Here is a 24363-nt window from a genome sequence, read left to right on the forward strand (position 1 = left end):
CTGTCTAGGCACAGGTTGTTGTTTTACGAAGTGTTTTTCAACCACATGGTACAGAATCAACTCAACTCCCTTTTGATACCAGGTGCTTCTTTTTCCACTGCAAATAGTACCCCCTCAATGTGTCGTTACTACAGCAACAACACACAAAGCTAATGTGACGTTATCTTTAATGCGACACAAACATAAGCAATGGAGGATTTCAAAGTGAAACCAAACAGAGAAACGTATGCACCTCCTCATTGACCACAGCATGGTTTTGTGTGTTGCCATAATAAAAGCATAGAACAATAACTTGCATAAATGTAATATGCTACAGTGAGAGGTGTAGTTGTTTAAAAATGGTGGGTTTGCTCAGAGCGTTCAGTCTCACAACGATGACACAGTAGTGACGATTCTCTGACCAATGAGCAGCCTGCAGTGTTTTAACATCATCTTTTGCCGTCACCTCAGCTCACTAGAACCTCAGTGGAGGTTGTACCAAAAAAAGTACCAGGTACTATCCACAACTTTTGCCCCATGGAAAACCAAAACAGGTGAGTAGAGTCAAGTCGGTACCATGCAGTGGAGAAGGGCTATAAGAAGGACACCAAGATGTTTTGGTTTGTAGACAGAGGGAGATCCAAGTAGGATCACATGACTACATGTTAACTGCTTTGACTGCTTTAATGCTCCTGCTGGGATTGGACAGTGTGTGGGATCTTTTTATATTGATTCCACTTTTACCTTGACTTTGCCCACCCCTTTGTGTCCAAATTAGTATTCCTAATACTGGATGTAGACTCAGTGCATGTGACTTGACAGTGGCTGCTCCGACCTAGCAGTCAATCAAAATGGAAAAGGTCAGCAGAGGTCAACAGGGGGTTGACATGTCAGCTGAGGAGAACTTGCTGAAGTGTCTTCTTGATGTGATACTGTTTAAAGTTAAATGTCTGTCTGCTTGCCCTGACATTGACCTTAACTGTTACCTTAAGGTTCAGGCCCTTGTTCAAGAGTATTTACGAATTGTTTGGGAAGAGCTGATACACAGGCCGGTAAAGCCCAGTAGAAGGGCTCAGGGGCCAAAGTGAGCTATGGGGCCAATATCCAACTCCTGCACACAGCACCCACAATTTAGTATGTGATCATTTGAGACACTTTGATTATACTCATATATATATCATAATATACATACTACACGATGTCAAGTCAAATGTTAAATGCATATTACAGGATTTTGACACAGGGCCCCTGTGTCAAGACAGGGCCTCAAGGCTTGGTAAAGGAGCAGGAGCCACCTTGTTAGTGAAGCATGTTACCAAACAAATGTTTAATTTATCCAACTTCCACAAACTAACTGACACTACCACAGCGATCCTGGGGTAGCTGCCACACTAAAAAGAATCACTCTGCACCTGATGTTACAGATGTCGTTAAATGAGCTACGGTAACATGTGACGCTGACTCTGGACTCCACTGCCTCAACAACTGCTGTGTCCAATTATGTATTATGAGCTTAGAAAGTTGCAAGACCAACGCCGTCATACATTTCCGTGAACACGTTTTGTGACTACAGCCAGAAGTTCTCTGGGAAGTTGATAACGTTAGAGCAGGGTGGCGTCTTCCTGATGCTAACTGGCTATAGTTAGCCGGCGCATACAGCACCGTAGTAACGCTAACCGGCTAACACGGTAGCTCACGTAACACTACCACAGCTCATTAAGAATCTATATCAACCTGTGGTTACTTTAAAATCACTATCCTGGCTCGTCATTGGGGCTTAGAGAAAGTCGCTATAGTTTTTCTAGTCTGTGTTACTGTCAATTAGCGTTAACTGAGTTAGCAGCAGCCTATCAACAGCTAATCAAAGCTACCCAAACACACCGAGCTAACATTAGCGACGCGCTCAGCCCTCCGCGAGGCGGCTTGGTACCGTCCAACGCTCGGCACCGGGTGCACTGCGTTACGAGCTACGCCGAGAATACGGTTTAAAGACAGCACAGGTAGACAACCGAGAGCGTTTGATGTCATGGTAAAGACACACACAGAGTTTTCCCTCCCATGTGGCCACAACTTCATAAAGCAGCACGACACAGGCCCAAAGAGTCACCGCTTTATTGTACCCAGCCTCCCCCGGAGCCCAACACCAACCTGGCCTGCCAGTCATTCCACTGTGGCTGCAGTTTGTGGGCGCCGCTGAGCCGAGACCCCGAGGCTTTACGGCTCATTACCTTTTAGAGAGCTGCATGACCCGCTGGCAGCGGTTACCGTGTCTCTCCTCAGGATTATTTTTCACTATTAGGTTTTGTCAAGTCTCACAAGAAGGTTAGCTACTTGTCGTTATAGCTAGCTGAAGGTAGGCTCCTTCTTCTTCTTCTTTGAGGTTGTACGGCAGGTGGCATCCTTGACGTCGCATTACTGCCACCTTCTGGAGGTATTTGTATACTGCAGCGTCAGGTTTGTCAGATCATTCCATTAGTCTTTGGCCCCTATTTATCAAAATGTTGAAAGTCAAACAGAAGTGAAAGTAAGTAAAAATCCTCCACTTTTACCCCTACCCACAAAGATGAGAATAAAAACCATTTACAAGACTTCTTCTTTAAAGTGCTCTTAATTGTGACAGAGCTCCAGAGGTGTCTTAAGTTGGTTCAGATATAGATAGTCTGTGGTTCAGATCATCCATGACTGCAGCACACAGACAGATCTGAGCCATCCACGTTTTTTGTGATTAAGAAGAACAAGACAGTAATATTAAGAAAAGAAGACATTAGCTGAAGCTAACTTTTGACTATTTTTTGCATTTGAACATTTGACTGGATATTGCACCTTTTCTTGTTTCCTTTTTCCTTTTTGTCATTTATCAGGCTGAAAACAAACAAGAATAAATCTGACACTGACCTTATGACAGGCACTTTCTTCATTGTACTTGTCAGTGTGGAGCTATAACTTGTCCTTCTATCTATCTGATTTCCCTGACGTCCCTCGTCTATCAACAACAAAACATCTCTCAGTGGAAGTTTGTTTCTATTTCACACAATAACCTGCTATTTAATAACTGTTTGTATATTAATACATTATAAATATATAGGATTTTTAATTCTGTGTGTTCTTGTATGTATCAATGTGTCAACGTGACTTTCAGGCCTTCTGTAATGTCAGAGCAGCCTATAAGTCATCATAGATGAACATAAGAATAACCCCAGGTTTTTTTTTTTCAGCACTGTAGCAACATTGAGAGTCATAGCTCTATTGAGCCGCGTATTCTTATAGCTCTCAGTAGTAATGACTTCACAAGCTTCTTTAATAATAAAATTAAAACTATAATTTAAACTATTAAAGACAAAATTCACCACCTCCTGCCCTCAACCTGCAACAATTTATCTTCAAACACAGGAACCTTAGAAAAAGCTGTAAAACCTTACAGAAAGCTGGTAAAGAACTTGACCTAATTTTTTACCTGAAATTGTGCCACAGACTGCCTAACATTCACACATCTGCACCTTTCTGACCGCTATTTTGTTCGCTTCACTCTATGCTTCAATTCCACCATCTCTGGTTTCATTTTGCCACAATCTCTGCAACTCTCTCTCTTTTCTCTCACTCACCGAGAATGATGTGTCAAAACGTCTTACAGGTAGTCATCCTACTACATGTACAAGCTGGACCCCATTCCCACAAACCATCTCCCACCATTCTGCCAAAAATCACATACGAGATGAATGCTTCACTGGCTTTGGAAATATTTCCAACCACATTCAAATAGACTCGGGTAACTCACTTGACTCTGCTCAAGTTGAGCACTATTCACTTGTTATTAATCATTATTTCCATTGTTATCTGAATGTATCTAAAGGAGATTTTTCAAGCAGGTCTCAGATTTCCTCTCATGGAATGACCTCCTTAATCCAAATAAATTGCTTTGTAAGAGCAGCCACTCCACTGAAACTCTGTCCTCAGTTCTTATCATGCTGAACCTATTAGCAGCCTTTGATATGGTACTCATACTGGGCACTCCTTCAGTGTGTCATGGCAAGAACAAACATCCTTATCCCATCAGGGGTGCCTTGAGGATCAGTATTGGGTCCCCCTCTCTTTGCAATATGCACCACCTCCTTTGGTCCAATTATCCGCTCGCATGGCTTCTCATATCACGTTTACTCGGATGACATCCAACTATACCTGTCGCTCCCACCAGACGACCCCGTAGTATCTGCACGGACCTTGGCTTGTCTCTTTGACATATCTACATGGATGAAGGAACACCACCATCACAAGAAACCTGGATGCTATGTTTGATGACCAGCCATCCTTCTTTGATCATGTTCCACCCGCTTTGCGCTATACATCATCAGAAGAATCAGGCCTTACCTGACTCACCCAACTATTGGTTCAGGCCACTGTTATCTTGTGCCTCGACTTTTACATTGCTCTTCTTGCGGGCCTCCCTTCACACACACACAGTGAAACCCTTACAGATGTTCCAGAATGTGGGTGGTGGGACAAGCTACCAAATACTATCACTACAGGGGCGTCCCTCTCTTAATGTCTTGAGAGCTCATCTCTTCTGAGAGCACCTCCTCTCCTAACACCTCTAACACCCTAATGTGCTTAATACATATTATGCACTTGTGGTACACTTCTTTATCTAATGTCCTTTCACTTACAACTTGGGGATGAGACACAACAGATACACATGGCAGGCAGCAGCCCACTCTTTGAATCTGCATCTGTGTGTGTGTGCTCTGTAACTGCATGTAATGGCATTGCTCCATGCAGTTAGGTGTGTCCTCTCAAACAGAAAGGCAGTTTTGTCTTTCAGTGTGAAATGAGTTAATAGCCTTTTTTAGCGGGTTTACCCGCATTTAAAAAAATCCACTTATGCACACTAATTCTGGTGTAAAAAAGGGTTGTCATGTTTACATTACTGCCGATTGGAGCTGGAGCCTGTAGATACCCGTGACTACTGCACAGTCATGAGAGTAAATGCCAATTGTTCCCTTTGAAATAGCAGACAAAACACAGACACATGTTAACAGGTTTTTTGACCAGTGTAAAAGGGACTTAAGTCTATCTGTCCCACTTTACCTTTGAGGGTCGAATTTTTTTTGCTCTGGCAGAACATATATCAACTCCACTCTCAAGCAGCGGGCCAGGACTTGACTTCACGATGGAAATTTTAACTGTTGTAACCCTGCCGGGCAAAAACGGCTTAAAAAAAGAAATTATAAGCAACTTAACTGTTTGGTTAAGTTTTGAGTTAATTCTTTTACTGCTGTTATTAGATATCAGTTGTCATAATTTAGTCAGACCATTGTTCCACCCATTCCCACTGCTCCCCACCCCACGTCTTGCGACCAGGTGGATATTTTTTCAGGGCTGATACAGATTATTAGTAATCAAGGACATTATAACCCTCATGAGGGAGGACAATACTGCAAGACTGTTGTATTAGACTACATCCGTTTTAGCTAGATGTTCTTAATAAACTGACAACTGAGTATATATTAGTAATTATTACTTGTATACACTGGCTGTGAAGTGCTTGACTGGAATTAATTGGTTGATTTTGGTGCTCTCCTCATCTGTGAACTGATACACCTGGTAACCTGTAACTAGCTTCAAAAAGAAGCTAAAAACTGCTCTATTTTCCTCTGCCTACATCTAAATTTTGATCTTGCACTTTGCTTATTTTATAATCTGTTTTTATACTGTTTTCTTATTGTGCCTTTTAATTCCAATTTTATGCTTCTTTTATTACTGTTAAGCACATTGAATGACCTCTGTGTATGATAATGTGCTATACAAATAAATTTGCCTTGCCATGCCTACCTAAAGATGCTCTTTAATTTAATAGTTTTATCATATATTAATATTATCACTATATAAGATTTTACCCCTCCCCTTCCCCTTTTAAAATCTAATGCAGTAACATGTTTACTCAGAGACATTTTAACGGAATAACTTTGTACTTTTATCTGAGAACATTTTTAGACAGTAATTTTATTTCTACTGTAGTAAAATGTCTTTTCAGTAACAGTAGTGAGAGGCCGTTCATGTGCTGACATGCTGACGTGATGATGTCAGTGTGGTGTCTCATCTCCAGTCAGTTTCTGTTACTGGTGGAGTTTATTGCTGCTCTGTCTGAACACAGATAATGTTGCTGTTTTCTTCATCACAGTGTCTAACTACCTGCTGTACATTTAAACTTACACTAGTTCTGCTCCAGCACTCAGAGCTTTCTGCTCCTTTTAGAGACTTTCACTAATTCAGCTGTTGTTTACATGCTGTTCAGATCAGCTAGTTACTTTAGCAGTTAGCACTAGCTTCTCTCTCTCTCACTCTTTCTCGCTCGCTCGGTGTGGTATTGTTGTAACTTCAGTGTAGAGGATTTTGATGCTCGTTAACCGGAGCTGCTCCAGTCTGTGTCCTCAGTGTCAAAGACTGTATATATAGGTATATATATATATATATATATATATATATATATACACAGTATATATACTGTGTACACAGTAGGCTTCAGCGTGATAGGCTATTACTCCTGACATGTAACCAATAAGATCGTGCTGTGGGTGGGACACTGCTCCAGACCACAGAGTGATGACTACAGACCAGCGACAGGTGACTGCATCAGAGACATTTTATTGGTCATCGGGTAAAAAAAATACCGATATTCAGAAAATGCTAAATATTGCCACCGATAATCTGCCAGGCAGATCGGTTGATCCCCAGAAACAACAATGAACTTCTCTTAAGTTGAGAAACAGTAGGAACTAAGTGAAAAGACTTGTTGTAGTTGAACAGTTGCATGAACATGTGAAACGATTTATTTGCAGAAGCCAATGGACCACCCGATGTGCTGCTTTCTTCTTAATTAGCTGCACTTCACCTGCCTTGGTAAACCAGCTTCTCAGCTCTTTCTGCTAATGTTGTTGTGTGTTTGCAGTGAAGCTGAATGTAGCACTTTACTGTGGTTTGTGAACATCAAGTGTCTAAAGAGAAACACATTTGATGCTTAAAATTTAAGTTTCATAGTAATATTCCATGGTGCTGAAAGAGAAATAAACTGTGGAGTGAATCACTGACTCCTCATGCTGCTAGAGATGATTCATGGTTCGTCAGCAGCGTTTTTGATAAGTGAACTACAGAATTTCAATTTTATTGTTTCTAACAGCATTTGCAAATTATTCTGTGAACTTAGGTGGTGGAAGAGGCTCTGTGTTTCTATATAGAAATACAGTTTATCCTTCACTGAGAGAGTGAGGTTTGTAGGTTTAATGTTTAATGTGTGACATATATGTTTCACTGTTTACCTGAATATTGGCGACGCTGGAACAGTTTAATTCCCATTACATGTATGATATTTGTACTGTGTCAATATATGTTAAACATACAATATTTTGTTAATATAATTGAGAGTTGAACTAGAGAATAAATATTTTTCAATATGTAAAGTATTTATATGCAATCCTCACTTTTAGTTTGATGTAGTACAACATTAGAGAAACATTAGATGAAACTTAAAGGAAAGCACAACAGAGACTAATCCTGTTTGTTAATGTTGGTCAGGTATTTCATTGACTGAGAAGATCCTTTGAAGAAGATCCAGTAATTCCAGTAGATGATGAGCCTCCCAGCTTGGTTTCCAGGAACCTGGATCTACTCTGAAATAGCTGGATGAACTATCTGCCTGGAGGTAGGATCGTGCCATGTCACCTGGACTGGTACCAGCTCCAACTCACATTATTCTTACAGAGTGCGATCTGACTCATCAGACTCTGATGGGTCAGACCTCCATCTGATCTCAACTCTAACAAAGTTGACTTTGACCTGTTCTGGACTGACTGAAGTTACTTGAACTGTGGGAAATCACATATGAGAACAATTTTCTTAGTCTGAGTGGCAACTATAATTGCAGTTAACTTAAAGGTGCACTTTGCAATTGAATCGATCCCCCAATATAAATGCGGGTCTTCGTTCGTTCCTTCTCCATTTCTCTCCTCCTCGCCATATATTCATCCGAACGTCTTTTCTTTGGTCGTGTCCGTGCCTCGGCCATTTCTCAAAATATATCGTTGAGTCGTTAAACCTAGTTCACGACACCGTCCAGCTATCTACTCTCAGATACTCACGCTACTCTATCAACTCTGCTCACTGCCCCCCCATATGTGCACGCGCACTAACCCCCAACCCCTCCCCCAACCATCTTGTTGGTGATTGGCTGGAACGTGGTTTGTTATGTTTAGGGGCACAGCCTGTGCCCCTAGTGTTTGTTTGCCGTTTGTGACGCCTGTGTTGTCTCCAGAGACCGCGCTTTTTCACAGTGTATTCAGGGGGCAGGCAGCTAGCGGATCAAGGGGAGATGCCTATGATTTGAGACAAAAATAAAATCGCGCCGGAACCATGCAGGAATACATAGTGCACCTTTAATCACTTGCATTTAATGTTGTTGAACTCAAACTTAGCTCTGTCTTAACCTGGACCAGAGGCCTCATGCACAAAGCCTTGCATAGAACTCACACTGAAAGGTGGTGTATACACAAAGCTGGATAGCTGCCTACACACCAAAAAAAGGTGATTTTATTACTAATACTAATCCAGAAGCAACCACAAATCGCACACCCACGCTGCAATTGCACAAATTGCACAGTAATATCAGCCTGTTCAAGCAAATCTTATGGGAACTTTATAAAACCTGGATGACATGCGGATGATCCTGTCCCATACAGCTTGCATGGCGCAGCTCAAGGATGACTGGAACAGTGCAGACTGGTCTCTCAGAAATGCCCCTTATGCTATGAAACCCAGTGTGGTCAGCAACTCACAAGTGGAAGTCCTCGCCATGTCATTCTCCAAAGCTGGACAGTTTCAAGAGGATTGCTCTGGGAAATTTTAAACGACCGATCAGTCAGTCATCATCATGGGCCAAAAAAATCGGTGTGGTCTCTGAATAACCTGTTCCCTTCTAATACTGCCAAGTCCTAAGCTTCCAGTGTAATGTATTGCAGGCCCATGTGTGTGTGTGCTGTGAAAATCAGTTTGAGGAGTAGTTGTTGTCACAGTGGTCCGACAGACCAGTTCCTAATGATAGTGTTTTCACTGCTTCACCTCTAGGTGTCGCCAATTGATCATTAGAAACGAGCGTACAGCAGACATGAAGCTAGCGAGGAGGAATGTAAATTCTCACGTTTATTTTTTGGGTGAATGCAACGTTTGTACATGAGACCCCAGGTCAACTCACTCGGGAGTGGGTTGCACTGTTGCGCTGTTTTTCAATATACAGTACTTAATGTGTCCACCATCCACATTTTCATGTTTCAGTTTTTTTCTACCCTAAAGTCATGAAGGATCATGGCTGCTCTGTTTGCCCAGTTTACTCTGTCACAGAGCTGTAGGTGACAGGTGCTGGTGGAATGAACACACATAAATATTAATTTAAATACAAACACTGTACAGTATTAGTCATTATGAGTTCATCTAGAGGAAGATAGAACCCAGGGTTTGCATAATGCTTTTTTTGTCCAATGTTTTCATCTTATTAGTGCAATAGACCATGTTTCCATCTGCATACATGAAGGGTCTATGACTGTGTGTTGCTGTCTTCCTCAGAGCGTAGTTCAGTGATGTAGCCATCTTGCCATTCCTGTCCACACATGTGATCTGTTATTGCTGAGCCAAAACACTCAGTCATAAAGATTTCTGCTTCAGTGGGCGATTCTTTTGTACACAGAGTAATGCTGCACTCCTCTCCATCATCTGTTGTACAATCTTTATTCAGTTGACTCGCTCACCTCTGTGTGGACAGCCCTTAGCCCAGGGGAAAGTGTTTAGACAAACAACGCATTCTGATCTGCGACCATACCTTTGTTGATCATCGGGACCATGGCTTGCTCCTCTGTCGCCTTTGCTCTGCTACATATGTAGTTTCCTGGTGAATTCCCACTGTTGAAGCAGGCGACTTTCCTCTTCAGTGCCGATGTCACAAAAGTCAAATCTATGCATGCCGTCAGAGCTAATTGTCATTCTTTCACATGCATGTAGTATCTATCAATTTAAATGCTAACACTGCATCGGGAAAGAACCATCTTGTGTTGGCACATCTGTCAGTACCGCTCTTCAAAATAGATTATATGATCTGTCATAGATACACCAGTGTCTCTCATGTTCCGGTCAAAGCTCGAGTTAGCCTCTTAAGTTCAGTCTTTTTGTTCTCGGAGAAACAAGTCAACAAGTTTCTGAAGTAAAGCATTCAGTGCAGTGTCCTTACTCAAATTAAGTACTGGTATATTCATCGCTGTTTCTCTTGCTCTTCCCAACAGCGCCAAAGCCGCTGCAAGCACTTGTTTACTCTTCTCCAGTTCTGTAACTCTGGTCCAGATCGTGACTTCATTCTTCCAACATTCGTTCGGTTTCCCTTCATCAATGGGTGGAAGGACTCAGTAGTTTCTAACCATCCTCTTCCACCGGAGTTTCACAACAACCCCCACAAAAAAAAAAAAAAAAAAAGCCCCTTCACAAAAACAGCTTCCTTTTTTGCTCTCCAGTATAAGGTGACTTATGATTGTACACAGATAGTCCTTGTGTAGCTGAATATAATGTAACTAGCACAGAGGATGTTTCATAGTAGAAGGAAATGTCATGTTATCTGTTGCTTCTTTTACCAGCAGTTGAATGGATCATTTCTAATTTAAGTAGCTCCGAAAATGTTTAGACACTGTCTTTGAGACCGTTGCTACCTGGATATTTGTCTAAAGACCCTTCAGCTTTTCGTAGAAAGATTTAATCAAGTATAGTTAGTTTGTCATTTCATTGTCAGTAGGTGATATCTTCTTGCAACAGGTGTTTATTTCTTTAATGATGGTAATTTCAGATAATTTGTTACTTATAGAATCTTCCTGAATTTTAACTGTCATTTAGAAACATAGGATGTCACAGATTCATCAGTCATCACATTATAGATTATGGTTTTTATACAATCATAAAAAAGATAGGCATTTTAATAAACTAGAATTTCCAGTTGTTTCTGCAGCAAACACCAGGGGATTGAAAAAAAAAATCAACTCAATAGTAGTGATCAGTGAGAGGAGCCGCTGACATACAGCAGTCAGAGACAGCTCATCACAGAGGAAGACATGAACCAGAAGTCTGTTCTTGGCTTTGAACAAGGAGTACTGCTTGGTGTCCAGATGTTTATGGTGCCATGGATCTAACAAGTATTGAGTACTACAGATTCAGATAGGATAGAGATATATTTTGGGCTGGTATCTGTTAAGGTGTTGTAATGTTGAAATAACCCCATAATTACACTTACAGTCGGATAGATCAGCTTAAGGTTTTCGGTGGTGTCTGTTTTGAGTTAGGTTAGCTTTTTTGCCAGTAGGTGTTGTGGCCAATTCAATGGTCTGTCCACTGACCATGGTCTCTTAAACAGCCCACTGGTTACTACCACTGGGGGCGCTGAAGCTGGTGGTCCAGACCAGTTAGTGAATGGTCGGTTGAGTGTTTTTTGGGGTTTTAATCCACCATCCATCTATCACTTCTCTGGACATGTTGGCAACACTGTTAGCCAAACAACTGTCAGAAATCATAATGCTTTGTCTATTAAATACTCTAAATACTCTATTAGCCTCAGCAGATATTCTTATTGTTGCATTATTTTAATTATACACCACAAATCATAATATTTTGTCTATGAAATATTTTGTTGTACTATATTTTAAAGTCTGTGCGTCTGTCTGAACCAGTGGTCATTGTGGTCCAGACCAGTTCAGTGGTCCGTCGCATGGACCTTATCCACTGCACAATTCCTCTGTATTTTCTAGGTGGGCTATATTTCTCACTACCTATAGCTACAGGTTTACTGCCTATTGGGACAATCTGAGGAGGAACTGAGATTCTCAAAACACTGTGCAATGTGTTTCATATTAGCTCTTTATGGGTTTCTCAGTGGATTACCTTGTTGTTTTTTTTTAAAATAAACTATATTCTCATACAGAATGTATTTACCAACATGTTGTATACATCCTCCATTACCCTCCTGTATAAAAAATAATATATAATATAAAACCCCAAAAGGTTGATGACAGTTTCTGTTATTAAAAGAGATCCTCGTTAGTTGTTACCTTATTAGTTGTTAATTGCAGTGTCACTTTTAATCTTTTAAGACAATCAGATCACTCCAAAACCAAACATATGATATAGATATGAATAACAAATAGTTTTACCATAACCATTGCAGTGGTGATATTGTTTAGTTTAGTTTAGTTTTATTGTTTGTTTCCTTCACCAGGTCCAGAATGTGAAACTGTCAAAAAATTTGTCGTCCTTTCTAAAACTTGTGAGATCACTGTGTGAAAACTGCCACAACAGTTGGGCTCAGCGGCCCTTTACGTGTGAACATCAGTTTATCAAAGGTGTGAAAAAACACTTACAACTGGACAACAATTTGACTGCAGCCAATTTGATCACCTTTGACCCTGTCTGTATATTTGGGGATATAATTCGAAACATTAGACAAACGATCAGTGGTTAAACAAATGTGTCACCACCTCTTCCTCATAAATGTAACTCAATATGACCCAGTTCAATGCCACTGACTACAAAACTCTGAAACTGTTCATTATCATAAGCCAGCAACATGCTGCCTTGACACCCTCTCAGTGAACTTGTTTATAACTCCCTGGCGACAGACGTTCTGCAAAACTGTCCAGAAAGCAAAATTCAGGGGCATCAGGAAACATAAGGGAACTCCACAAAGGCAAACGGAAGCAAAACAGATGAACTAGCAAAGACAGAGGGGAAGACAAAAACTTAAATACTCAAGAGAGGCAAAGGGTAATTGATCAAAGGTGAAACACATTTGGGTGGCGCAGACAACCACGCTGGAGAGAAGACAGGAAGTAAAACTAACATGAGACACACAGGGGAAGTGATAAAAAAATAAAACGGGAAATCAACCAAAAGTCTAAACAAAGTATCAACAGAAATGGTCCCTTCAGGGCAGATCATGTCACATAGACTGTAAATAAAGATGGACGTAGCCTCCGTGATGTCACCCACAGGTTTTCTGAAGAGCAGTTTTGAAGCTCAGAGTGAGCTGCTCCCCTGTCGCCGTCTTGGCAGTGTCTGACTCCGCCCCACACTCCCAGCTAATCCAAAAGTGGACAAAGAGGAGGGGCATGTGTGGAGTCTTTGTTGCATGTACATTTGTGACAAGTATACACTCACCCACCTGTCACTCAAACAGGCCACGCCCTCAATTCTACATAACTTTAAGCCTTAATAAAATGTAAACATGAGTTATATAAACAGTTGTCATGAAGGAGGAAATTAACTATAGAGACCAAAACTGACCTCACCTTGTAAAGTGTCCTGAGATAAATGTCATGATTTACAATATACATTGTTTACAATAATAATTATACAAATAAAATAAAACTGAATTGATTTGTATTAAACATACCACTGGGTCCACTGGCAGCAGGATAAGTTGGAGCAGATGTCAGGCACATATGACAACATTTACTCACTTTGTGCTGCGCTCATACCCAAGTTATAAAGGTTTTTAGCTGTCAGCCAACCAATTCATTCATTTATTTATTTTACAAGAAATGCAGTCACCTGCACTGTGTACCTTCTTCATGGAGAAAGTCTAAAGGCCTTCAGTCGTAGAGTTGTACTGAACAAGAGAAAACACTGCCATCAGAGACACATGAAAAACCCACACAAATACTGCTGGTTGGACACGACCGAATCTTCTCTGTAAACAGTAAATACATGAGAACTGTGTGAATGGCTAACATCATTTGTGGAGAATAAATGTAAAGACTGATATTTAAAAACACTGCACATAGTTAACTTGCTATGTTTTCTCCTCCTTGTCTATTATGAAGGTTATACAGTGCAGTCTGAACTATTGTGCAGTAAAATTTACCATCTCCACTGATCAGTACTGTGGTCTGACATGACCCTGGTCCTCATCTGACCTGACCCTGGTTCTCATCTGACCTGACCCTGGTCCTCATCTGACCTGACCCTGGGCTCTGAATAAAAGTACAATGTCACAATTCAGTGATCACAACTGGCTGCAGTTTCCCAAAGAGGCACATTGCAACTCCTTTATTGCCGTATCCCTCATTGAAATGTTGCAGCTGTTCCTTATCAACATAGTTGATTGAAGCTGTCAAACTGATTGAAATTGTGTGTCGTAGTGTGACGACGTGTCAGACTCAGACTCAGCTATCAGGCTGAAGTGCTCTGCATTGATGTTAGATATGAGGTTGTGGCAGACTGTCTCCGGTTGTAGTGTGGTTGTACATGTTACACACTGTGGCCTGATACAGTAGTTCACCAGAATGACAAAACACATATATTGTCATTAGAGAGATTTCACACTTGATGATTTGTGGGTGATATTAAGAAAACGATGTCTTGTTGATGTGTAATCACAAACTGCAGGACATATTAGACACACAAGAAGAGAGGACACTCAGACCAACCCAAGAAGTGCCGTAGGATCTGTCTTACCTCTAACCTTAACCAGGCACCAACACTGTCCTAACAGAAATAAAGCCGTGAAAACAGGACTACCACACCATCACTGAAACAAAAGAAACAATAAAAACAGAACTGTAGCCCCCCTCTGGACAGGTTTCCTCCCAATCAGGCCAGACCAGATCCACCTGAGGAGAAGAGACAGAACATCATGAGGTCATTTGCACACCATCACCAGCAGGGGGAGAGAATGTAACATAACCACTGAGCCTAATACTATCAACACAGGCTACAGTGTCAACATTAACATGCAAAGCTGACAGGGTTTACAAACTGCACTGTAACGTCCCACTGCAACGTGTCGCATTCAAAAGAGCTGGAGTTTCATTTGATTTGCTCCACTGACAGCAAAACAACCAGAGACCACACATACTCAGTAGAACCAAACTTTTTTTTTTCCTGTTTACTAAATATTTTAGCCAGTCTTTAATGATTTTTGTTTTCATTTTATATTTACAAGTTTTGACACCTTTTACTTGCTTTCTGTTGAGATGTAAAGTAAAATGAAGTAAGATAGTGAAGAGCTCACCTGGTAGAGCGTGTACCATTTCGGCTTAGTCCTTACCACAGTGGCCCGGTCTGTGGTCCTCTTTCATCATCGTCATCGGTGAAATAGTGTGACAAAAAAATATGGACACAACCCAAAAACAATATCTGACTGTCACCAGCACAGAGGCATAAAAGCAAAAAACAAACACACACATAAGTGTTGGTTAAGTGTGTATGTTCGTGTGTGTGTGTGTGTGTGTGTGTGTGTGTGTGTGTGTGTGTGTGTGTGTGTGTGTGTGTGTGTGTGTGTGTGTGTTGTAGCAGTAATGTCTTCCTGATAATAATTACTAAGTAGTATGATACTTTTTTTTTTTATTGCTGGACAAACACAATAGATAAATAAATAGCTATATATACAAATAAATAAATAAAGGAATAAATAAACAAAGAAAATGCTTTTTATTTTATTTCATTTATTCCAGGGAACTTTTTTTTTATAATTTCACATTTATTTATTTGTTTATTTATTCATGGAGACCTTTATTTGCTTATGCCACATTTATTTCCCAGCTCTTTTTATTTCCATCTGTCATATTCAAATAAGGGGGTGTGGTTATTTGACATATTCAGAACAAAGCAACGGCACCAGAACAGCACTGAATTCAGTTCATTTATTTATTTATTCATTCATTCATTTATATAGCTATTTATGTATTTATTTCAGGATTTATATCAAAGCTGTATTTATTTATTTATTTAACACTGATTTAGATGTCGGTCCATAGTTGTGATGTGATTTAGTATTGTGTTTATTGTGTTGTAGAATGCTGTGTATATTTTGTGCCATTATATACTGGATTATTGTGTGTTGAGATCTGATATCCAGTTAACGTTTTACCCATTCAGGTGTTTTGCTGAAGTGAAAAATATTTTTGTATCTGTTATGACATTTCAGATGTAAAGAAAATGTGGCATTATGGAAGTTATTTATGTTTATTTTCTCCACCTGGCTTCTTATAACTGTAGATATTTAAAGTGTCAACAAACAGATATGTTGTACTTTAGTCTTATAAGACTGAATGTCATGAACAGGCCACCTCTGAATAGGCCCCCCCCCCCAGGCCGGCTGCTCTCCTCTCTCCATGCTGAAAAGACAAAAGGCTTCTTATTTATTTGGAACATGGGATTGACCCAGATTGGGGTGAGGGCTGGAGGTGACAGGCTGTGAATGATAATGCTGTTTCCACCATGCTGTTGGGTTGGTGTTGATGGGTGGGCGTTGTGATACATACTGTCGGTGTGTTAGGTGTGTTAGGTTAAACAGTTTCCACATGTTTTCTGAGGAGTGTCTCTGTTTCTGAAGCCAGAATGAACCAGAGACCACAGACTCCAGTCTGAGTGTCAGTGCTACCAATAATCTTTATGTCAGAGTTCAATAATAGTATGTGATAGTAGTTTGAACATAGATTTGAATCTTTATTTGCTTTTAACAGAAACCCCCTTTTTATGCCTTTGCCCCAGCAACAGCCAGAGCCATATTCTCCTCAGGTTGTCCGATCGTCTGTTCACTCTCATACACAAGATATCTCAGTAACGTCTTGACGAAGCTTCTTCAAATCTGGCACAAACATTCACCTGGACTCAACAATGAACTGATAAGATTTTGGAGGTCAAAGGTCACGGGTCAGTGTGACCTCACAAAACCTTTTTTAGCCATTACTCATGACTTGACACAGCAATTATGACAAAATTTCACACAAATGGTTCATATTTTCTTTGACTCTGTATGAACAGGGATGTAACCTGAAACTAGCCTGAGTGATTCTAGTTTGTCCTGAAAATATAGAGCCCAAAACAGAAAGGTAACTGTTCTTCAACCTGTCTGTGAGGATCCTCAGTCCTCCAGGCCAAGGTCTCTAAGAGCCATACGAAACCAGCTGGACCTGCATGCTTGAGGTTCTTGAAGACGTTTCACCTCTCATCTGAAAGTTCCCTTCAGTTCTCACAGTATATTCCACTTCAGTATTATAGTCCTGGAGAAGCCTTTCAGATGAGAGGTGAAACATCTTCAAGAATGTTCTTCAACCCTCCTGATTAGTCATAACCCTGGTCTCCTTTTAGGGACGCCACGGTGTGGAAATAAACTCCAGACAACACCAGCGTTACAGTTCAAGTTCAATTTCAATACTGACTGCCACATATTTGTTTTCTATTTTGCTAATTTTTCCAGTGGGTGAAACTTTATCTCATTGTAGAGCTGTGCACAGCGCATTGATTCACTCAGCCCCTCCCTGCCCCCCGCTCCCTCTCTTTCTCTCACACTCACACACACAAACACACATTTGAGCTGACCCTCTGTCAGAGCTGGACAGGTAATCATTGGCCAGTTTCACAAAGATATGTCAGACTGGTCTGTAGTGTTGTTCCAGTCTTAATTCTGCTCCGATCAGTCTAATGTTAGTCAGATCACTTCACTAAAATAAAGACTGAGTCATTACCACCTTGCCTCCAGACTAACTCAGGTCTAAGACCAATGTTACCATGGTGACTATCAATGACGCCTGCGCTGACCAGTAGCACCCAACAACAGAAACAGGAAAACATGGCTCATAATTTGTGGTTTGCTAACATTGTTATGGAGAAAGCAAAGAGAAGGGAAAGAGTTTTTAGACCAAATCAGATTTTTCTTATTATTGTTTCACTCCTCAAGTAAAACGTCTTTGTAACTGTTGAAGTCTTCCAGTAGACATTTTCAGCTGAGGTAACTGGAGCTGATTCCAGTTGGATGCGAATTGAAAAACTCTTAATTTACCCAGAATTCATTGTACCACAGTCCATCTTAATATCCGAAGAACTAAACTGCCTTGTGCAACAGATGAATTCAGACGTCTATCTGAAGTGCGACTGTTGGTTCTATTAAAGACACAGTCAAAGTCTGTCTTTGTGAAACCAGCCCCAGGAGCACCAGGGGAAATCCCACAGCTGTGTATGGACTGTGCTCACTGGTCTGTGAACATTTTACTGATACGTTCAGTATTAATATACATTGTACAAAAATATAAACACAACACTTTTGTTTTTGTTTCCGTCTTATGAGATGAAAAAAAGAGATTTTTTCTAAGCACACAGAGGACGTCTTTCTTGCAGATCTGGTTCACAAATGTGTTTAAATCTCTGTTAGTGATTAAGATCATCCAACAACCTGACAGGTGTGATATATCAAGGTGCTCATTACACAGCATGATTATTGCACAGGTGTGTCTTGGGCTGGTCACAATAAAAGGCCATTTCAAAATGTGCAATTTCATGACACAACACAAAGTCACAGATGTTGCATGTTTTGAGGCAGCATGCAATTGACACGTTGAATCATTTCAATATTATTTGTCGGCCCACTTGCAATGCCTTAGCGGCCCACCAGTGGGCCCCGGCCCATAGGTTGGAAACAACTGGCCTAAGAAATTTCCTTTTTCAAAATAAAACAATAAAAGTTGGACTCTTATTGTGACCAGCCTGAAACACACCTGTGCAATAATCATGCTGTTAAACAGCCATCTTGATATATCCCCCTCCCACCTCCATAACTTTAATATGGACTCCTCCCCACAATGTCCCAAATGCAAATTAGAGACACGCAGTCTCACCCATTGTGGTCTTACAGGAAAATTCTGCAATTTTGGCAGATTATAGAGGGTGAAATTAATAAAATTCTATCTGTTACTACAGAGTGTAACCCACTATGCATGTTACCTTGGGATATCAAATGCCTCTTTTAATGATTAATATAAAAGAAACTCTACAAAATGCAACATTGCAACATACATTCTGTTGAACTGTATAACAGATAAAGGTCCATCCGAAACATTTTAGCATGAGGTCACACTTGAATATGTATTTTTGGATTATCAATCACAATGTTTTTTGAAAAATCAATAAACATATTGAAAAACAAAAGTGTTGTGTTTATATTTTTGTAATTTGTATTTGCTGGTTGGAATTATTACAAAACAGACCTGCTGTTGCAGTTTAGTTGTATAGAAAGGCAATTTCTAAGGTTGCTCACACACATGCGTTTATTATGCGCAGAGAGCAAACAGTGACAGCATGTTATTCTGCTGTTCATTCAAACCCCCCCCCCCCGCCCATCCCATCCCATTCCCCATCCCATCCCCATCCCATCCCCCTCCCTCTCCTCTCATTCTCTCTGTGTATCTCCCCTCTGCTGGCTAATAATACCTCTGTTTCAAGCCTGAGTGTACAGGCCTTTGATGGAGCCGGCCACTCCAGACTGCCGTGCGTCAGCGCGTGACGTCAATGCATGCCAAAAACACAGGGTCTGTGTGGAGGAGCAGCCTGCTGTGGGAGGGTTAGCCGGGGCCCGTTAGCTGCTGCTGCTGCATCCCTGCTGTAGCTTTGATCGGTAGCATAGCACAGTGAATGAGAAAGGACAAGGAAAAAAAAAAAGAAACACAGAATGGAACGTGCGGGGAGGAGGGGCCGTGGGGGTGGGGGGGTGGGGTGGGGTGGGCGTACCAGAGAGCTCTCAAAGAACTGTCTGCCATTTTCATCCTGATCGAATCTGATATACAGCTGCTCTTATTGCGTTAATGGTGACATTTTTTTTCTTCCTTCAGAGTGTCATTTGATTTGATGAATCTGTTCCACCTGAACCAAATGTTAAAACTTTTCTGTGATACTTCATTCATTTTTTTTGAATTCCCAGTGTCTCCATGCGTTTTTTGTTTTTTTTTTGTTGTTGTTGTTGTTTGTAATGAACAAATTGAAAATGCATAAGAACAGGTGGATTTAAATGGACCTGCCGATCATGTGTCTGTGTCTGTTGTCCCTGCTCGACCGGCGTGCGAGTTAAACGCTTCCAGGAGAGTATGATGCTGTGTGATCCTGCATTCTCACCTTGGGAACAACTGTGAGGTATGAAACACCTCAGCACAAGACGGGAAACATCTTGACAAAAATCATACACCAGCATCACGACCCCTCTCACCCGAATAACTGCCTCAGAACCAGGAGCTGCGCCCTGGCGGCTCACCTGGTGGAGCACGTACCACAAAGGCTTAGTCCTACCTGCAGTGGCCCGGGTTCCAGTCTGACCCATGGCCCTCATGTCATCTGTCGTCCTGTCTCTCTCAGAGACATTGGGGCCAGCCGATGTCACTAACTGACTGACTGACTGACTGACTGACTGACTGACTGACTGACTGATGATATTTCCACCACTGGTCAGCGGAGTGCCAAGCTGCAGTCTACTGAGCTGCGAGGAGGAGCCTTTCCAATACACTGAGCCTCGCCTCCATTACAGCAAATAAACTACTTTCATTACATGTCTCATTATTACTAGGGGAAGCAGAGGAATAACTAAACATAAGACACGCCGAGCAGAGAGAACAGGAGAGAGGGAGGGAGAGAGAGAAGTCATCGGTAACGAGGCTTTGTAATAACTGCTATGACCAATTCAGGGCGCCCCGGCGGTTCAACTGGTGGAGTGCATGTCATTTAGGCTTAGTCCTTCCCCCACGGCAGGTTCGAGTCTGGCCTGTCGCCCTGTGGCAGCGTGTCTCTCTCTGTCCTTCTGACAACTACAACTGTCAGATGATGTTGCAGTTATAAAATCAGAATTTGACCATATGCGGTCCAAACAGATACTAGCTTTTGACCTATCTTGTTCTTTTCCAGATCACATTGTTGATTCATGACCCAGTAGAAAAATTGTACTGGTCCGCAGGCCTGTGGTTGGTAACCACTGGACAATCTGGGTGTTACTGAAATGATGGAATTAAATTCAGAGTGTTTGTTTTCACAGTGTCAGAGAGCCACTGTTCAGGGTTACTCCACATCTGTGAGGATCACTGCCGCTGATTACTGGTGGAGTAGAATGTAATTAGTTTACACAATAACAATGTGGCGGATTCATCTGACAAAAGGTTGAGCTCCTGTCATGCTGCTGAGACCTGCTGTAACATGATGATACAGTGTGTGAGTGTGGCACTGGGCCTGTGTTGTGTTGGGTGATGGTGGTCTTGGTTCTGATGGATTTGACAAGGGCTTGTGTCTTTGCTGTCAAAGGTTTTCTCTCCCCAGATTCACATGTAAATAAATAAATAAACTGTTGAAAAAAAAAAAAACAGGAGCATGTGAAAGTTATTTGTTGATAATTGCTCTAATTTTAGTTCCACTCAGTGAACTATCCAGTTACATCAATAGCTGAGTGTCATAACACACACACGCACAAACACACACCCCTACACACAGGCTCCTTCCTCGGCAGCCGCACGGTTACTAAGAGACTGATTGCAAAGAGGCAGTGTTTCCATGGCAACACTAGTGGCTGACTCATCTTCACTGCAGTGCGTGCTCTTATACGAGCGCACATGTTTCGGCCTGTTTGTGTATCAGTGTTCATTCATGTATCCCCGCACTGTGTTTGAATATGATCGGGAGAATTATAAATAATGACATATTATCTAAATGTCTTCGGAGCATCGTCATCCTCACCTCTGAGGAGAGGATGACGATGATGATGTTTCTTCCTCCCTTTGCTGTAAAGCAGTGTATCGCTTTCAGATCCACTGTTGCATCCTGCCTGTTGGTCTTGTCCGAGCAGTGCAGTGCAGAGCTCTGAAGATAGTGCTCCCACCCCCCTCACCCCTCATCTTAAAGAGACAGTAACCCCAGAAGAATATTATTGTGTCATTTTCTGGTTGAAACACTGCCTGGGTTTCCATCACAGTTTTGTGCAACATAGAAAGGATTTTTTTTTTTTTTTTTCTTTTTTAGAAAAGTTAACAAAACACAATGATGAATGGTCTGTGTGATGTTATATGAATAAAGCTGGGGTTTCTACCAAGATGATATCATTCCAATTAAATGAATCTCAGTTGGAACTGGCTCCTTGGGGCCTGACAGGGCAGGAGCCACAACTTAAATGCATTTTCTTTGCGACATTTGAGTTTTTTTTTTTCTTTCCGAAATTCATGTTTCCATTACTCGTTGTTAAGTTTGTTAAATTGCACTTAAGCAGGTTAATGGAAATGCAACCACTGTCTCATGGATGCAATACATTTATTATTATTATTATTATTGTTTTTCCAAAAATTTATTTTAAAAAAAAAAAAAAAAAAAAAAAAAGACAAACTAGCAAAACAAATTACACACAAACTACCGTCTGCCAGCAGCTCTGGTAACACTGCCAGCTGTAGAAGTAAATGGGTTTGGATTCATCATATTGCAATAGCTGCCAAAATATTTGCAATATGATTTTTTTTTTTGCGTATCACGCAGCCCTAATTAAAACCGACATTAAGAACAATCCAGATCAACAACACTGTTAATGAGAAATATCATATTTTAATTTAGGAGCTGATTTGTCCTGTATAGAAATTTACATACAAAAATATTTCAGTGGCTGTAATTGATATTATTATAACTTTGGCTTTTTGGAGCTTTACAGTGAGTTTCAGTTCAGTGTTTATCTGTTCACTGTTCTGCTTCACTCTCATAGCGTCATTCTCAGAGAAACAGCTGTAAACAGCCTCTGTCCTCTACCTGCTGAGCAGCAGTCAGAGAGCAGCTGCTGAACATAGAGGAGCATTTAGCAGCTAAAGAGCCAGATTTGTCCCTCAGGAGCTGATGGAGACCAAACACAGAGCTAAAAGAGAGGGAACACTGGACTGAGATTCATCAGGTGACACAGACACCACAACACACGGATCATGTTAATCCATAGCTGCTGGATGAGGACATAGAAACTGTTGTTAAAGCAGATGATATGTCAGTGTTCAGTTTGTTTCCACGGCCAGCTGTGTTCTGTAACATCCCTATGGGAATATTATGGAGACATAATTCAGGGCTTGTAAAAGTAAATTCAGTAAATTAGTCCATAATCCACCTAATCTGACAAGATACTACAGAAGAGACCTGAGAGACACATCTCTCTCCTCTCAGCTGGTGGAGCCAGTGTCTCCTCAGAGGTTTCTGTTAGTGTGTGTGAAGGCTCAGAAGGATCAGTGATGAACTGTGATGAGGTTTCATGAGATCAGTGCTGACTATAGAGGAACAACCCATACAGATAGCTCTGCCTTTTCGGTCTGGTCACCACGGGCTTTGTACCACCATAACACACCGCCATGAAGCCAGAGGCCTGAGTGCTGCGGTGAGACACTCTGAATAAAAACACAGCTCCACAGGGTAACTACGATGGGCTACAGCAAACAAAACGCCAGCATTTATCCATCCGTCCATCACATGACAGGCAGGGAACACTGCAGACTGTTGTAGCTGCAACATGGTGCTGTTTTTACTGTTTATGTAGTAGACCTGTCAGACACTCACACACACACACACACACACACACACACACAGGGGAGATAAAGCCCATGGATGGTAATTGTCCTGCTACATTGTAGAAGCTGTAAAGGAGTGGAGTCCCCTCCCCCTCTATCCATTACAGGGAGTGTTCCTCCTCCTCTTCCTCCTCAGTCTCTGAATTATTAATGCTATAGTATGAGCAAAATGACGTGTTTCTGCTTTTTCATTAGGCTTCGTTTTACACTTCACATTTCTATGCCTGTATTTGTTCATGCGTGCATATACTGTATTTCTGTATTTGCAATGTAAATGCATGAACTCACATTCTGTTCCTATGTGTGTGTGTGTGTGTTTGCACGTGCACTTGGTTTGTACAAGATCGTGCGACGCCCTGTGTGTTGCACTTGCATGCAGGCTGTCCATGGGTGCTTTGAGCATTGCTTTGTGTGTGTATGTGGGTGTATCTCTTTGTGCCGGAGGGGGTGGGAGGCTGAACAGGCGGTAGGGTTCTATAAATAGAAAGCTCTCCAGCTCTCTGCCTGTTTGGACACAGAGAGAGAGACACACACACAGAAAGAGGAGGAGAGGCAGTCAGCCATGGCGTCACTTCCTTAGCGAGGTGATGCCCATAACAGGACAAACCCCAGGAAGGAGGTTTATGGCAGTGATTCCCTTAAAATGAGGCCACATCTGCTCGTGACCTCACGTCACAGGTGAGTGGGCGTGAGCTGTGAGCAGATCGACCACAGAGTGATTTCATCTGATAAACTTAGATCCACACAGGTGAAAGAGTCAAATTTCACAATATAAGCCAAAGACTGCGGATTCTGGGGAAAAAAATTAAACATTAAACATAACTTTTATCAAATGAAGGATAGAGTCTTGCTGTGTGTTGTTCCATGCAGTTTTCTTCCTCATGATGGTTACTAGTTTGAGATCACGGTTGACTCATTATCAGTTCATCAGTAGATCAGTTGGTTGGTCATGAGGACCAGTTGGTGTATATGACTGTTAGACAAT

The 24363-nt window shown here is 41.4% G+C and overlaps 1 protein-coding gene across 1 annotated transcript in view; it reads right to left on the reverse strand.

Annotated features, from left to right (window-relative positions):
• smg1 (SMG1, nonsense mediated mRNA decay associated PI3K related kinase) overlaps positions 1-2308 on the reverse strand; it is a 48365-nt gene extending 46057 nt beyond the window's left edge. The window contains exon 1 of the mRNA XM_022753674.1: positions 2128-2308. Within this exon, the coding sequence (XP_022609395.1) occupies positions 2128-2204 (77 nt within the window). The 5' untranslated portion in view covers positions 2205-2308. The remainder of the gene's footprint in view (positions 1-2127) is intronic.
• Between the last annotated feature and the right edge of the window lie 22055 nt (positions 2309-24363).

The sequence above is a fragment of the Seriola dumerili genome, unplaced genomic scaffold (genome assembly GCF_002260705.1).
Source record: "Seriola dumerili isolate Sdu_G_001 unplaced genomic scaffold, Sdu_1.0 BDQW01000192.1, whole genome shotgun sequence".
In the NCBI taxonomy this organism is placed as follows: Eukaryota; Metazoa; Chordata; class Actinopteri; order Carangiformes; family Carangidae; genus Seriola; species Seriola dumerili.